General features: G+C 39.6%; 1 protein-coding gene across 2 annotated transcripts in view; it reads left to right on the forward strand.

Annotated features, from left to right (window-relative positions):
• The first annotated feature begins 185 nt into the window (after positions 1-185).
• Positions 186-15,779, forward strand: part of mfrp (membrane frizzled-related protein) — a 28,953-nt gene continuing 13,359 nt past the window's right edge. The window contains exons 1-5 of one of the 2 annotated variants that reach the window (XM_057839922.1): positions 186-1,143; positions 1,741-1,846; positions 5,785-5,922; positions 12,778-12,936; positions 13,026-13,245. In XM_057839922.1, coding sequence (XP_057695905.1) covers positions 1,072-1,143; positions 1,741-1,846; positions 5,785-5,922; positions 12,778-12,936; positions 13,026-13,245 — 695 coding nt within the window. In that variant the 5' untranslated portion in view covers positions 186-1,071. The remainder of the gene's footprint in view (positions 1,144-1,740; positions 1,847-5,784; positions 5,923-12,777; positions 12,937-13,025; positions 13,246-15,779) is intronic. The other variant, XM_057839924.1, reaches the window with a different exon arrangement.

The following is a 15,779-nucleotide window of genomic DNA, read 5'->3' on the forward strand; positions in this document are numbered from 1 at the left end:
TTTTTATGGTTGCTGGCTCCCCAAAATTATTGGATTTTAAGTATTCAAATTCATTTAATATACGTTGGCTTGCTAGAGAGTATAAACCAAATGTATTTTATGAAATGTGCACATTGTGTTTCAAAAGGGATCATTGCAATTGTGGGAAAATATCAGTGGGCTGTTTTTCTTTTCAACTAACGCTTAAGTGTTGGGAAAATGATCGCAAAATGACTGCTGTTGTAGTTATAAGTGCTTTGTCTCCAATCCTAGTTGCAGCCGTCCCTGAGTTTAACAAACAGATGTTTTCAGACATGTACTTCACTTTATTTTGCAGATCGGCAGCAGCAGACACAATCTAAAATTGTACATCGTTTCCAAAATTATATGAAGCAAATGATGTTTTCATAAGCAAATGGAAAAATTACCTTGTTCCCTTACCAAGGGAGTTACGCTGAAATTTGAGACTTTAGCACATTTTATTTTTCTCTATTATAGTTCTGGCCTGTTATGACACTGTTTTAAGATTGAAGGATTCTGTTGCCCTAAAACATCTTTTAAAAGAGAATTTGGAGAACTTGTTCTCCCCGAGATTCTAAATATCATCACCTTGAAAGAAGTTTGAAAATCAACTTTGTAACATGGAAATGATTGCCTATGAGTACATGCCATTTATACCCGTTTTATTTTTGAATGAAGTACTTTTTCCATATTTGCTTATTGTGCTTATTGGTGTATTTGAACTTGAAATCCCCCAATCAGTTATAGCCCAGGATTATTGGGCTTTAACGGGGAGCCCCACCTTACTGTGCCCTCTCTTTCAGTGCTTAGTCCTCTCAGCTGACTCGGCTTTGTTCAACACTGGGAAAGTTTTAAAATGTATTTTGTAAGCTGAGCTCTCACGCAAAAGTACGAACCATGACAAGTGCAGTTATTTTGGAGGTTGAAGGATTATTTTATATTTCTTACACACCTGGAGCATGTTGATGAGATGGATGTCCAACGTTGTTATCTTCCAAAGCTTATCCGGACTACGGTAATTCTATAACGAATTCTAAAGGATGCATGGAGTGCGTCTAAGTTCGTTAACAGATGAGCAGTGGGCCCAAGATGTCTGATCTTAGCCAAGTAGTCATTGACTCAAATGACTCAGACATTTACAAGGTGAGAAAGTTGAATTATGACATTGATTGTGCTTGCTTATAAAATTGTTATTAGATGTTGATTGATATTTTCTACCTTTATACTAGGCAAATTAATGTTTTGGCCGACCATCTGGGTTTGGTTGCCCTTTCTTAGATACAAAAAAATAAATACATACTAGTAATTGAGGTCTTCAATCGGAGAAAAAACCAATGAGCTGACAGCTACATCAATTGTAGTTCAGGTTATGCAATCCAAATCACAAATCTGATTTTGTGATTCACTGACACAGTAATATCTCTGACCTCATGATTAGAGAGATTAAAAAGAAGCTATCAAAAATTGTTCCCTCATGAACATAATAAAGCTCAGTTATTGGAAATCAAACTTGCGCTACCTGTTATTGTCATACAAGTGTGCAGTGGTGCAAATACTGGATTTACAGTTGAGCTGCTTCAGACCAGAAAATCACAAGACTTCTTGTATCCAACTGACGATGCCAAATTGATAAAATAATATTGAATACAATAATTTTAATAATGCAATTAGGTACTGAGTAACACATTTTTCCACCCAAGCGTTTTGAACAATAGAGATTTTCTGATTTTGTTGGTCCAGAATGTGTTTTGCAATCCTGCCTTTGAGCTGGAGGAGGAGCGAGAGGACCGGGTGGAGTCTTTGAGAATGACCTCATCCACCCCCGAGCCTATCAAACCACCAACTAGTAGGTGCTCCATTTCTTGATATTAATTAATGATGTTTCGGTGGAAACGACATGGAAGCAATTATGCATTAATTTTTTAAATGTGAGACATATTTGCTTTTGAAACCTGTTTTTTTTTTTTTTTTTCATGATTCCATTGGCCCCTATAACTTGAATTTTTAAGACATTATTTTGTTTCTACACTTACCCAAAAGATACTAGTTTTGAATATTTAATAAATTTTATAATTATTTATGCTGTTTTTTCACGAACAAAAGTTCCATTGCATTTTTCCAATCAGAAATGGATTATACACAAAATCGACAGGACTAATTTGCAACAATTTTTTTTTAAAACGATGATGATGAGAATACATTCATTATGTATTTTTTTTCCCCTGAAGCCGCTGGCTTAACGTTTACGTATCCTTTTTACATCTTAAACTGTGTATATTATTGTTTTTAATATTGTCTAATATTTTGTAATGATAATGTAACCGGTATTAAATACAGTTGTGGTCAAAAGTTTACATGCACTTGTGAAGAACAGAATGTCATGGCTCTCTTGAGTTTCCAGTTATTACTACAACTCTGATTTTTCTCCGATAGAGTGATTGGAACAGATACTTCTTTGTCACAAAAAAACATTCATGAAGTTTGGTTCTTTTATGACTTTATTATGGGTTAACAGAAAAAGTGATCAAATCTGCTGGGTCAAAAATATACATACAGCAACACATACATTCAGCATGGATCTGAAAAAGCGAATCATTGACTTGAACAAGTCAGGAAAGTCACTTGGAGCCATTTCAAAGCAGCTGCAGGTCCCAAGAGCAACAGTGCAAACAATTGTAAGTATAAAGTGCATGGTACTGTTTTGTCACTGCCACGATCAGGAAGAAAACGCAAGCTATCACCTGCTGCTGAGAGAAAATTGGTCAGGAGGGTGAAGATTCAACCGAGAATCACCAAAAAGCAGATCTGCCAAGAATTAGAAGCTGCTGGAACACAGGTGTCAGTGTCCACAGTCAAGCGTGTTTTGCATCTCCATGGACTGAGAGGCTGCCGTGCAAGAAGGAAGCCCTTGCTCCAGAAGCGGCACCTTAAGGTGACTGAAGTTTGCTGCTGATCACATGGACAAAGATAAGACCTTCTGGAGGAAAGTTCTGTGATCAGACGAAACAAAAATCGAGCTGTTTGGCCACAATGCCCAGCAATATGTTTGGAGGAGAAAAGGTGAGGCCTTTAACCCCAAGTACACCATGCCTACCGTCAAGCACGCTGGTGGTAGTATTATGCTGTGGGGCTGTTTTACTGCCAATGGAACTGGTGCTTTACAGAGAGTAAATGGGATAATGAAGAAGGAGGATTACCTTCAAATTCTTCAAGATAACCTAACGTCATCAGCCCGAAAATTGGGTCTTGGGCGCAGTTGGGTGTTCCAACAGGACAATGACCCCAAACACACATCAAAAGTGGTAATGGAATGGCTAAATCAGGCTAGAATTAAGGTTTTCGAATGGCCTTCCCAAAGTCCTGACTTAAACCCCATTGAGAACTTGTGGACAATGCTGAAGAAACAAGTCCATGTCAGTAAGCCATCAAATTTAACTGAACTGCACCAATTCTGTCAAAAGGAGTGGTCAAAGATTCAACCAGAAGCTTGCCAGAAGCTTGTGGATGGCTACCAAAAGCGCCTAATTGAAGTGAAAATGGCCAAGGGACATGTTACCAAATATTAGCGCTGCTGTATGTATATTTTTGACCCAGCAGATTTGATCACTTTTTTCTGTTCACCCATAATAAAGTCATAAAAGAACCAAACTTCATGAATGTTTTTTGTGACAAAGAAGTATCTGTTCCAATCACTCTATCAGAGAAAAATCAGAGTTGTAGAAATAACTGGAAACTCAAGAGAGCCATGACATTATGTTCTTCACAAGTGTATGTAAACTTTTGACCACAACTGTACATCTGTATACATCTGTCAATTGTTTTTGAAACATATGTATGTAAACGTCAAGTTTGAATAATAAATAAATAAATAAATAAAATAAATAAACAACTAATGGGTTTGCAAGTTCAGAAACTGTGTTACATATCCCCAAAAATCTGATCATGTGTATTTTTGCATACAAACAAATGAAAACAATTTTAGAATGACTAGTTACTATTTGTGTCTTAACTCATCTACATTCATACAATTGCAGTGGGTAAACAGTGTTGTCTACGATATCTTTTAAGGGTGCACAAATCACAAATTTTTTGCTGAACAACGATTTTTGAAAATGCCTATCTGCCAGTTCCGAATTTTTTCCCCCCTCATAAAAAACGTAAGAAGTATTTACTAAATTGTAAATATTTAACATTCAAATCAATCTTGTTTCATTGTAAAACATTTAAAATGACTTGTGAGCCAGTGCTGTATTTCTTTAACTACAAAGGCAGTAGTTCTCTAAAACGTAATTGGAATGTTTAAAACTTTTCTTTTCAAGCTCCAGAATTATATCTTGCTTTACTAAATAAAATAACATGTAGCAGTATTTTGTTTACAAAAAGAAAATCACAAGGTTTCACGAAACTGATAAATTAATTCACTGGAGAGGAGAAGTTCTAAACTGTATCAGGTCTTTCAACATCATAATACCTTTTAATGCTGGAACAATCTGAATGTGAGCCGAATGTGTCCATTCACCAAACAACGTATATTACCTGACTGAATTCAGTCACAAAGAAAGCGTAATGAGGCCATCTAGCGGCTACAAAACAATTACCACACAGTGACTATAATATGAAACCTCAATTCAAATTCCACTCCTTCCCACACTATTGTAGCAAAGAGCGACAGATGTTACAACCGTAAACATTATTTTGGGGTTGTGAAAGTAAGAAAATACCAAAAAAGTTCATATATATATATATATATATATATATATATATATATATATATATATATGCTCATGTAATGAGCACAAATGTCTGCGACCAAATGCTAGCTTGTCTAATTTAGCTAACCGACGCTAGATTAGGCATGTGCTGGTATGAGATTTTGACGGAATGATAAACTTGAGCAAAAATACCGTGGTTTCATAGTATCACGGTATTGCAATTATAGCTCTAAAATGTGTTATTTTGTGATGTATGGTTTAAAAGAAAATTCCATTAATAATTTTTTATTATTATCAACATATATGCCAATTGGCAGATGTTTACAATGGCGGAAGACTTTACGAAAGTAGGCTAATGTTAGACAGAAAACTAGTTAGTCGTTTTGGCATGCTAACTAGCCAAGTTGTCTGCCTTGTTAACAAGCTTATGTTGTAGTATTTATTTTATCATCGCTAGACACACTAAACCAGCTTGAGTGAACTCTCGTAGCTGGTTGGAAATGTTCATGACAGCGTTTACTTACCTTACATTTTGTGTAAAGTGATCGTTGATGGTCACGTAAATGTGAAATCGTGTTGTCTGCACGTCGATTGACATTCCTCCTCTAAGCCGTGGCCGTCTGTTTCTTTTCAGTAGCCGATGTACTCCCATAGTAGCGACTTTTGTCTTTTTTTGCGGGGGGAGAAAGCTCAGGTGTAGCGTCACTGACAGACACAGGACAGAGCAATAACTGGAGGGGGATAGGTGAGCACTGCCGCTCCAAGCCACGGATTTCTCGCTACCTTTTTGACGGAAAATTTGAGTGGTTTTGAAACAGTGACGTTTTCAAACCATGGCAAACCTTAAAATTGTTAACCGGCACAGGCCTACGCAGCTACGCTAGACATGATTAGCAAACGATATCGGTTATATTTTGGGTGATTGACTGATCACTGATCCCCCCAAATTAATTAAATTGGCCACGATCGTTAGGCTTTTAGTGTCTACGGAAGAAAACTGTTAGAATGAGGTCATTCTTTCAAATATCTTTCCATGTTTCATAAAAGTGAATGTTCTTGTGCAATCATTCAGGCCGAGGGTGGGGTCTCTTTGTTGTGTGTGTTCTTCCATTACGGGCTGCTGGTTGTGGCTGGGGCAAGGTGGTGGTCTCTGCTGCTGCTCTTCTGCTGCTTGCTGCTCTCGGCCTGACGCTGGCCCTCATCCTCACACGTGAGTGTTTGCTACTCAATGTTTAAAATGTCGAATAATCTAATAAGTGGTGTTTAAAATGGATGGACAGAATGCAGTACCAACCTTATCACAAACACCTTCTAGCCAAGCTTTTATTTCTTGTTATTTTGAGGATCATGGCTTACAATTTAACATTTGATGAAAACCTAAAATCAGATATTCCATAATTCCCCGAGACCAGTCAAAAATAATGTTTTTACAGCACAAATTTCAAGCTTGTGAAAAGGAGGTTTATTTTTATACATTAAATGCTTGGTTAGGCCACCTTTAACATGATTACTGTATCAACGCGCCATGGCATGGATGTGATCAATATGTGATACTGCTTAAGCGTAATATAGGCCTGATTTATACTGATAGGTAAGGGGCAAGGCTAGCTTTTAACCTTTGATGTGACAACAGAAAAGCGTATGATGTCGACGTGATGGATGGATTGGTATAAGCAAAATATGAGTTTCAAAATAAGATTCTGTATGTTTGAATAAACTTAAACATAGCCCACAGGCAGGACAGCTTCGTGGGCCAGTTTGAACCTGGGTTTCAGCCTGTGGGTTGCCACTTTCACACCCCAGATCCAAATGTGATCAAAGTTGTTTGGATGAAGGAATGATTAAATAGGGGTTAACCATTCAAACAAATGAGAAGTACAACTACACTATATCCTCCTGACTACCAGTAGTTCAAATTTGTCCTCTGAACAGGACATTTATAAACCTAAATATCTCCCACCCACTGCATCCAATTGAGTTCATTCCTTTTGTGCTCTATAGGGGACATTCAGAGCTTTCCATTGATACCAAATGTGTAGGGGTGGGGTTTTGTTAAGCTTTACTCTACCATGGAAGAAAATGGCTTCCGTCAATGCAAGAACGTTTTATGGGAAGAGGAAAAGTAAGTGTTTAATACTTTTTATCGAACACATTTTGTCTTAAAATGTTGTTGGCGTTTTGTCTATAAGACTCTTAAGAACACATTTAAGTGTTGTTTGAGTTATTTTAAGTGTATTTTAGCAGAGTATTCGAGTGTTTAAAAAATGTCCTCTGTATCGGACATTTGAAGTACTTTCGTACATTTTACTCTTTCCCAAATGACGAGAAAGGTCATTTTCAGGAGCAGAGTGAATTTTACTGTAGATTGTTGATGGAAACTCAGACATTGAGTTATCTGATGAAGATGATGAAGATCCACTATTTGAGGCAGAAATAGAGGAAGATGATTCAGGGATGTCTGAGGAGGAAATTCAAGCAGAGCAGACCAGAAATCGGTTTTACAAATTGAGAAACTCCATCAAGCTTGTTAACGACCTTGATGTTTCAAATGAAGAAAAAACAAGTGATGTCTTGTGGAGAATCAGGGCCCTCTTGACCAAAGTACGGCAAGGACGTCTGAGTCTGCCAAGAACAGGAAAATTGTGACAAGCAAATGGTTCCTTTGACTGATCGATGCCCAGTGTGCCATTATGTAAAGGGGAAAACCAAACCCAAGTAGACTCAAGGTAAATATTTGTCTTGGGTGCACCAACTGGTCTAGTTTTGGATTTGATGGTCTACAAAGGAAAGACAACCTTCACAGTTTCAGGAGGAAAGAGCATTGGGGATTAAGCTGTCCTTCAAACTTGGCCCCCATCAATCCAGTTCCCTCCCTGTCTCCTCTGGCGTGCCCCAGGGCTCAGTCCTGGGGCCGCTTCTCTTCATCATCTACATTCTACCCCTCGGTTCCATTTTCCGCAAACACAACATTCACTTTCACTGTTACGCGGATGACACCCAGCTCTACATATCCTCAAAACCAACCGCCTCCCTCCCACCTTCCTCCCTCACCCTCTGCTTAGATGACATTAACTCCTGGTTCTCCTCCAACTTCCTCCTACTTAACAGCTCCAAAACAGAAGTCCTCTTGGTTGGTACCACCGCAACACTCTCTAATGTCCATAACTTCTCTATTACAATCAACAATTTACCGATCTCTCCTTCATCTCAGGTTAAGAGTCTGGGTGTCATCCTCGACAGCACACTTTCCTTCCGGTCACATATCAACAGCATCACCAGATCAGCCTATCTCCACTTTCGCAACATTTCTCGCCTCCTCCCTTCTCTCACCCGCCATACCGCTTCCGCCCTGGTCTGTAATCTAATAACCACCCGGCTCGATTACTGTAACCCACTGCTCTTCGGTCTCCCTAATAAGTCCCTCCAGAAACTGCAGCTCCTCCAGAACTCAGCAGCACGCCTCATCACACGAACCCCCGCAACACACCACATTACCCCCATCCTCCGTCAACTTTACTGGCTTCCCGTCAAACAAAGAATCAATTACAAAATCCTCATCATCATCTTCAAAATACTCCGTGCTTTGGCCCCTCCCTACCTTTGCGATCTTCTCCATCCAAACAATCCAACCCGTTCACTTCGCCCTACCACTTTCCCCCCCCTCTCCGTCCCCCGTGTCCGCCTCTCCACCTTTGGTTCCAGAGCTTTTAGTCATTGCGCCCCCCAGCTCTGGAACTCCCTACCCCCTGACCTCTGCAACATATCTACTCTATCACTTTTCAAATCTCGACTGAAAACACACCTGTTCACTTTATCTTACCCACCATAACCCCTAGCTGTCATATTTTTTTTACCTCTTTTTATTGTGCTTTTAAGTTTTCGATCCTTTTAATACCTTTTTATCGTACTGTAATTCCATGCCTCTTGTGAAGCGTCTTTGTGTATCTGAAAAGCGCTCTAGAAATAAAATGTATTATTATTAGGGCCCGAGCACTAAGCGTGCGAAGGCCCTATTGTTTTGCAAAGGATTATTTTTTTTTTTTTTTTTTTTTTTTTTTTTTTTTTTTTCAGGGCAAATGAAAACGGCCAATTTGGAGGCCTGAACATGCACGAAAAGTCACCAAAATTTGCACATACGTCCGGAAAATTGTAAATTTCGATAATTTTGCAACGTTGCAAAAAAATATAACAAAATGGCTCAGTGGCGCCCCCTTGAAATTTTAAAATTGGCCTATAACATTAGGGTCTGTCAGCGTAGAGCAATGAAATTTGGGGGGTCTATACCTTGTCCAAAACCGCTCCAAAAAAGCATTTACACGCATATTCCAAACCCAACAGGAAATCGGTTATTTTGGATCAAATATGAAATTTTTATCGATTTACAGGGTGCACATTTGAGACCTTTTCGCCGAGGGAGTTAGTTGGATCATCTTCAAAATTGGTGAGACTGTTCAGGAGACATATGAAATCTTAAGTTTTGAAAATGGTGCGTTTTCATTCACGGGTCTGACCTGGGCGTGGTGCCAAAGTCGACCATTTTTTCGGCAAAATGACAAATTCAGTAAATGACTTATAGTTCCTTGACACAACGTTCAATCTTTTTCATATTTGGCATGTATGTGTGGTATCCCACCCTTAACACGAGTGCATTGAAATATTACCCATTAGGTCTAGCGCCCCCTAGTGAGAACAGGAAATGCCTTTTTTTACGAGACAGGTTCCTCCTCCAAGGGAAAAAAATCTGTTGACCTCAAACCTGCATCAGGGGAGCCTTAAGACCTGTGTTCAGGTGCCTGATGAAAAATATTGAGGTTTCGTTGAGGCGGAGGGGTCCAAACAGGAAAGTGAAAATGAACGTCAACAATTTGTCACGCAAAAAACTTTGAACAGTCATAACTCGGCAGATATACAACATATCTGCGCCAAACTTCCCGTGTTTGTTGAGAGTCATACCCTGAAGGTTCTTGTAGGGGTCATTTGCATCAACTCTACAGTGCCAACTAGTGGCGACAGAAAGAAGTTTTAAAAAAGGCCTTTCCTATTGGGTTTTTTCAACATAGAGCAAGGAAATTTGGGGAGTAGATACCTTATGCAAAACTGATCCAAAAAGTCTCTTGCACCCATATTCCAAATCCAACAGGAAATCGGGTATTTTGGATCGAATGTGAAATTTTCATGGGTTCACAGTAGGAGTTTACATTTGGAGGCTTGAATATGCACAAAAACTTGTACAAATTTGCACATACATGCGGCTTTAGATAACGTTCGATAATCTTGCAATGTTACGAAAAAATGTAGCAAAATGCCTCAGTGGCGCCCCCTTGAATTTTTCAAAAAGGCGTTTCCTATTAGGTTTTTTTAACAGAGAGTGATGAAATTTGGGGAGTCGATACCTTGTGCAAAACTGCTCCAAAAAGTCTCTTGCACCCGTATTCCAAATCCAACAGGAAATCGGGTATTTTGGATCGAATGTGAAATTTTTATCGGTTCACAGTAGGAGTTTACATTTGGAGGCTTGAACATGCACGAAAACTCACAAAAATTTGGACATACATGTGGCTTTGCATAACGTTCAATAATCTTGCAACGTTACGAAAACATGTAACAAAATGGCTCAGTGGCGCCCCCTTGAAATTTTCAAAAAGGCCTCTCCATTTAGGTTTTTTCAACGTAGAGGGATGAAATTCGGAGAGTCGATACCTTGTACAAAACTGCTCCAAAAAGTCTCTTGCATGCATATTCCAAACCCAACAGGAAATCGGGTATTTTGGATTGAATGTGAAATTTTTATCGATTTACAGTGTGCACATTTTACACCTTGGCACCTAGGGAATTAGTTTGATCATTCTCAAAATTGGCGAGACTGTTCATGAGGCATATGAAATCTTAAGTTATCAAAATGGTGTGTTTTCATTCACGGGCCTGACCTGGGCGGGGTGCCAAAGTCGGCCATTTTTTCGGCAAAATGACAAATTCAGTAAATGACTAATAGTTCCTTCACACAACGTTCCATCTTTTTCATATCTGGCATGTATGTGCGACATCCCACCCTTAACACGAGTGCATTGAAATATTACCCATTAGGCCTAGCGCCCCCTAGTGAGAACAGGAAATGCCTTTTTTTACGAGACAGGTTCCTCCTCCAAGGAAAAAAAATCTGTTGACCTCAAACCTGCATAAGGGAAGGCTTAAGACCTGTCTTCAGGTGCCTGATGAAAAATATTGAAGTTTCGTTGAAGCGGAGGGGTCCAAACAGGAAAGTGAAAATGACTGTCAACAATTTTTCTCTCCAAAAACTTTGAACAGTCATAACTCGGCAGATATACAACATATCTGCGCCAAACTTCCCGTGCTTGTTGAGAGTCATACCCTGAAGGGCCTTGTAGAGATCATTTGCATCAACCCTACAGCGCCAACTAGTGGCAATAGAAAGTCACTCGTTTTTCCAATACATGTCCAGTTCTTTTCAGGTTGGTCATTGTAATTTGAAGACCTATTGTAATACTTATTTACAGCCCATGTCCACGTGTCTCTGTCTGTTGCCGTGACGACCCTTTATTCGCCATTTAAAGGAAATATTTTTTTTCAAAGACTCAGGCAGCTTATATAGCCACAATATTTGGCACACTTCGTCGAATTGGCCCAGTTAGAAGATTAATTTTGGTTTTGAATAAGGGCTTGGCTGCACAGCTCAGTAGTGGCTCCTTTTTTGTAGTACTCTCTCCAATAGGGGTTTTTATCTCTTGGGTGTGGGAATGTAAATAGGCGACTTTCGAGCATGTTATGTTCTAATGAGATGATTAGAGAGGAGCATCTGCCAACACCCTGACCTGCACACAGTCCGAGTTGCGTGACGTCCGAGTTGCGCTAGATTGCGAGGGCCCGTTCAGTCCTGCTTGCAGGCCTAGTTATTATTATTATTCAATTGACATAGTCTGTTCTCAAGGCACCCACCTGTCCTTTGACAGGTACTTTACAACAATCAGCCTCCTTGACACCCTGATGACAAAAGGACCGACAGGGACTGGAACCCTCATGAATAACAGGGTTCCAAAAGACTGCAAGATCAGAGGGGATGAGCTCTTCAAAAAGGACTAAAAAGGGTCACTAGAGATGGTTGGGAGACAACTCATGGCTTCAGTAAAAGAGTGACTGCCAGTGTCTGGTAAAGAAACCACAGAAGTTCCTTGTCTTCAAACTGCTCCTTGGTGAAGGATTAATTGCACGAGCCCAAGCAGGACGTGTAGCAATTGACAGTGAAGATGACTTCACACCCCCATGTCAAAAATGAAAACAACAGACAAATGCAGCTCTGAGACACTATGGTGCTGTGCATCTTCCAGAGATGGTGGATGAAATACATGCATCAAGGTGTCACCGATCTGGCTGCAGCTGTAAAACATACAGTATGTTACAGGCTCCGAATGCAAGATTTCCTTTGTGTTACCAAGGGAAGGGAATTGCTTTTGAAGTATCCTACCAAACAAACACAATAGAAGAAAAAGTGAAACAAAAGAAAAGACATGATGGACAGTTATGTTTATTTTGAACCCTTTGTCAAGTTGACTCTTTGATATTTTCTGTTGGACAAACTGTTTGACAATGAAGTTCTGTTTCCCCTGTATTGGGTTCCGATGTCCACTGTAGAGGACACATCAAAGCTTAAAAACAAAAGTAAAAATTTCAAAAAATTATTTTGCTGTATTCTAATTACTTCACATGGATTGGGGAATTTCAAAATAAATGTGATTGGACAACATTTTTTTACCTGGTAGTCAGGAGGATATAAAATTAATTTGTCAGTTTCACTCAAAAGTGTAGTTTCATTTATTTAACCAATTAGGGTGTGACATAATGAGTTTTAATCATGATCCCCCTTCAATATTCTTATTTTCGATGCACTAAATTTTGGGCTATAGTGATCTGAAAAACATTATCAGCTCAATTACAGGAGGCAAAGGCTTAAAATATTTCAGTCTATGTTTATTGAGTTGATATAGTAATATATGAGTTTACGTTGTAAAATTACATCTAAATGGTGCACTACATTGTGTTCTGCATGTAGAGATTACAGGTCAGAAGGTTGGGGAGCAGCTGTTGTCCACCAGCCCATCTGACCCGTTGACTGCAGGTGGTGGAGATTTCACAACAATTTCTGCAAATAGAAGCCAGCTGGACAGTACGACAATACCTCACCCTGTTACCGTTTCCATGACTGAAACAAGTAAACCATGCCTGTTGCAGCCGACACCTACTAATGATTTCACTGTTACATTTTTTTAGATTAAGAAGTTATTTGCTGTTTCCTCACAGGTTGTGGCGGAGTCTTGACTGATTCTGAAGGCTTTTTCAGCTCACCAAACCACCCTGGCTCCTATCCCTCCAACACCTTGTGTGTGTGGGTGATCCAAGTCATGCCCCCTCACTTCATTCAGATCCATGTGTCCTCTTTGAACGTGGAGGGTCCTTCTCCCTGTTTGTTTGATTGGCTAGAGGTACAGGAGCATGCAGAGCATAGCTCCACGGTCACAAGGTGAGTGGACAGACATAATTAACATAAGTACATCAGCAGGGCCGTTGCATCATATAGGCAGGAAAAGTTCCGCTCATTGGTCCCCCACATGTTCCAAGGGGCACCAAATCAAATGGTCCATTTAAGGCTTAAGAATCCAATTTATTATGTACACTGTTGCAGCTTTTAAAACTTCCAGCTTTATTATCTCTGGGATTTTGAATATGCTAACTTGTAAAGGGTAATTGGAGCTACACTTGTATAGCGCCTTTCCATCTTTAAGGCCCTCAAAGCGCTTCGCTCTATATCCTCATCTACCCACTGGTGACACAGCACCAGTAGCAATGTGGGGTTCAGTAGCTTTATTCTTATCTTTATTCTCTTATTATCATATTCATGGCTCCCCAGGAGGAATGCTAGGGAATGGCCACATTTTTATCATATTTGTAACTATAATATGTAACTGTAATAACTGCATTTCTAACAATGCCCAGACATGTAGAGGATTTATCTTTCAGTGCAGCAACATTATTATTGCACATGTAATTGCATTTGCTGCAAATCAGGGGTGTCTTTTCTCACCATACTTTGATCAATTATGGTGTTAAAGTGCATACGACAGGATTTTAAAAAAGTGTTAGATAGCATTATTATGTGAATTAGAATCATATTTTGAGACGATTCGACTGTATACAACAAATTGGCAAAGCGCAGATGATAAGAAATTAGTCTTTTAATCTGCGGTTTAGCCACACCTACCATTATAGGATGACGTCGGCAGGAGAATGGTTTGATCTGATTTAGACTTCAGCCCATTGAGGGGGGATTATTCATTACGAGGAAAATGCCTCGAAGAGAGCAGCAAAATGTCATTCTTTCAATCTCTTTACTCCAATATTTTTACAGGATATTCTTTTTATCCAAGTATTTTTCCTCAATTGCTAAATAAATGGTAGGGTCATGACAAATAACAGTCATGTGCTAAATGGAATATGACACATTAAAGGGATCCTCTATTTTTAAGACAAGTAATTCTTAAAAGATAAATGTTAGTATGAGTTATAATAATTTGATATTAAAACCCCTCTTAATGTTTTTGTTTTAATAAAGTTTGTAAAATTGTGATAGGAAAAAGTGATAGGTCGCCATTCTTGTTACGTTGCAGTGCGTGACGTCACCGGGCCCGTTGCCGAAATTCCAGCGTGTCACTCGTTAGCTTTCCCAACATGTCGTCGGTTCTACCCTTCCTATTTGAACCAGATCTGAAAAGTGAGGAGCAGGACAGCACTGTCGGTAGTTCACAAAATGAGCTTCTGGGGAAAATGCGTGCAGCAAATACCTGATAAGACAAAAGTTGGGCAAAAGTCTCAGTGACAACAGAGCGAGAGAGCGTATGCTGTTGGGAACTCCGGTTTTATTAGCAGATATTCAAGGTAAGCATATTGCGTTTTCAAACTTATCCCAATATAATTATGTAGATTGTTAGCATCCAGAGCTGTCGTGTGCTTTACATACAGTACTGGCCAAAGAGCACACCATGTGTAATCCATGTCTTGTAAAATTGTAACGCGTGGTAGGTAGGATACGTGTAAAAAAGTACAAAAAAGGGGAGAAGCTTTCACCTATACAAATTTTAGTCACAAAAAATATTTCCACCTTGACCACTCTTCACTCTGGAGCTCAGCAGTACGCAAACACGCGTTCCCTGACGAACTCCAACATTGTTGTAAGGTCCATGTCAGAGTCACTGTCGTCACTGTAGCGTGCCATAGTGCTTTGATTATTTGGTATGATTTGGGGAAAACTCCCACGAAGAATAGTCAACAAAAAAGATAGCAATAGTAATCCAAATCCGCGATTTTTACTCACTCGAAGATCCAGGAATTAGACCGATCCCATGGCAATGTTGCAGCCGCGATAAGGCCGCCGATTCCACAAAATAGACAGATCCGAAAAGCCGCTGTGGGACTGACGAATAAAAAAACAGACAGATCCGAAACCAATATTGCAGACGCGGTGGGACCGTCGGATCCAGAAAATAGACGGATCCCTTACTTGACTGAGGATCCTGGAAAAATGTTCAGGCGCCAGTTGTAACGCGTGGTGGGTAGGATACGTGCATACAGGGACCAAAAAGGGGGAGAAGCTTCCACTTATGCATATTTATTCACTAAAAATAGTAATTCCACCTTGACCACTCACTTCACTCCCCTTGTTTCCATTTGACTGGAAATTACATCCAAAAGCAGCACATCGTGGCATTTTACTTCGCGAGTTTAGGCAGCAATAAGCAATTGTTGAACACGCTACACATTTGGAAAGATCCCAATGACGTCATCACTGTGAGGCCGCAAACCATGGCGCCAACTAACGGTCAAAATATGTAGTAAACATTATAAAATATTGCCATTGATTTAACATTTTATGTGTTTCTAACAACATATTTTAGTACAAGAGAACAATTGTGGTTTATTAGAGCCTACATGTACAGTATTTAAGGTAGAGGATCACTTTAAAAATGCATTTATTCAGTACGGCATGGCAAAATTACTCCA

The sequence above is a fragment of the Corythoichthys intestinalis genome, chromosome 6 (genome assembly GCF_030265065.1).
Source record: "Corythoichthys intestinalis isolate RoL2023-P3 chromosome 6, ASM3026506v1, whole genome shotgun sequence".
NCBI lineage: Eukaryota > Metazoa > Chordata > Actinopteri > Syngnathiformes > Syngnathidae > Corythoichthys > Corythoichthys intestinalis.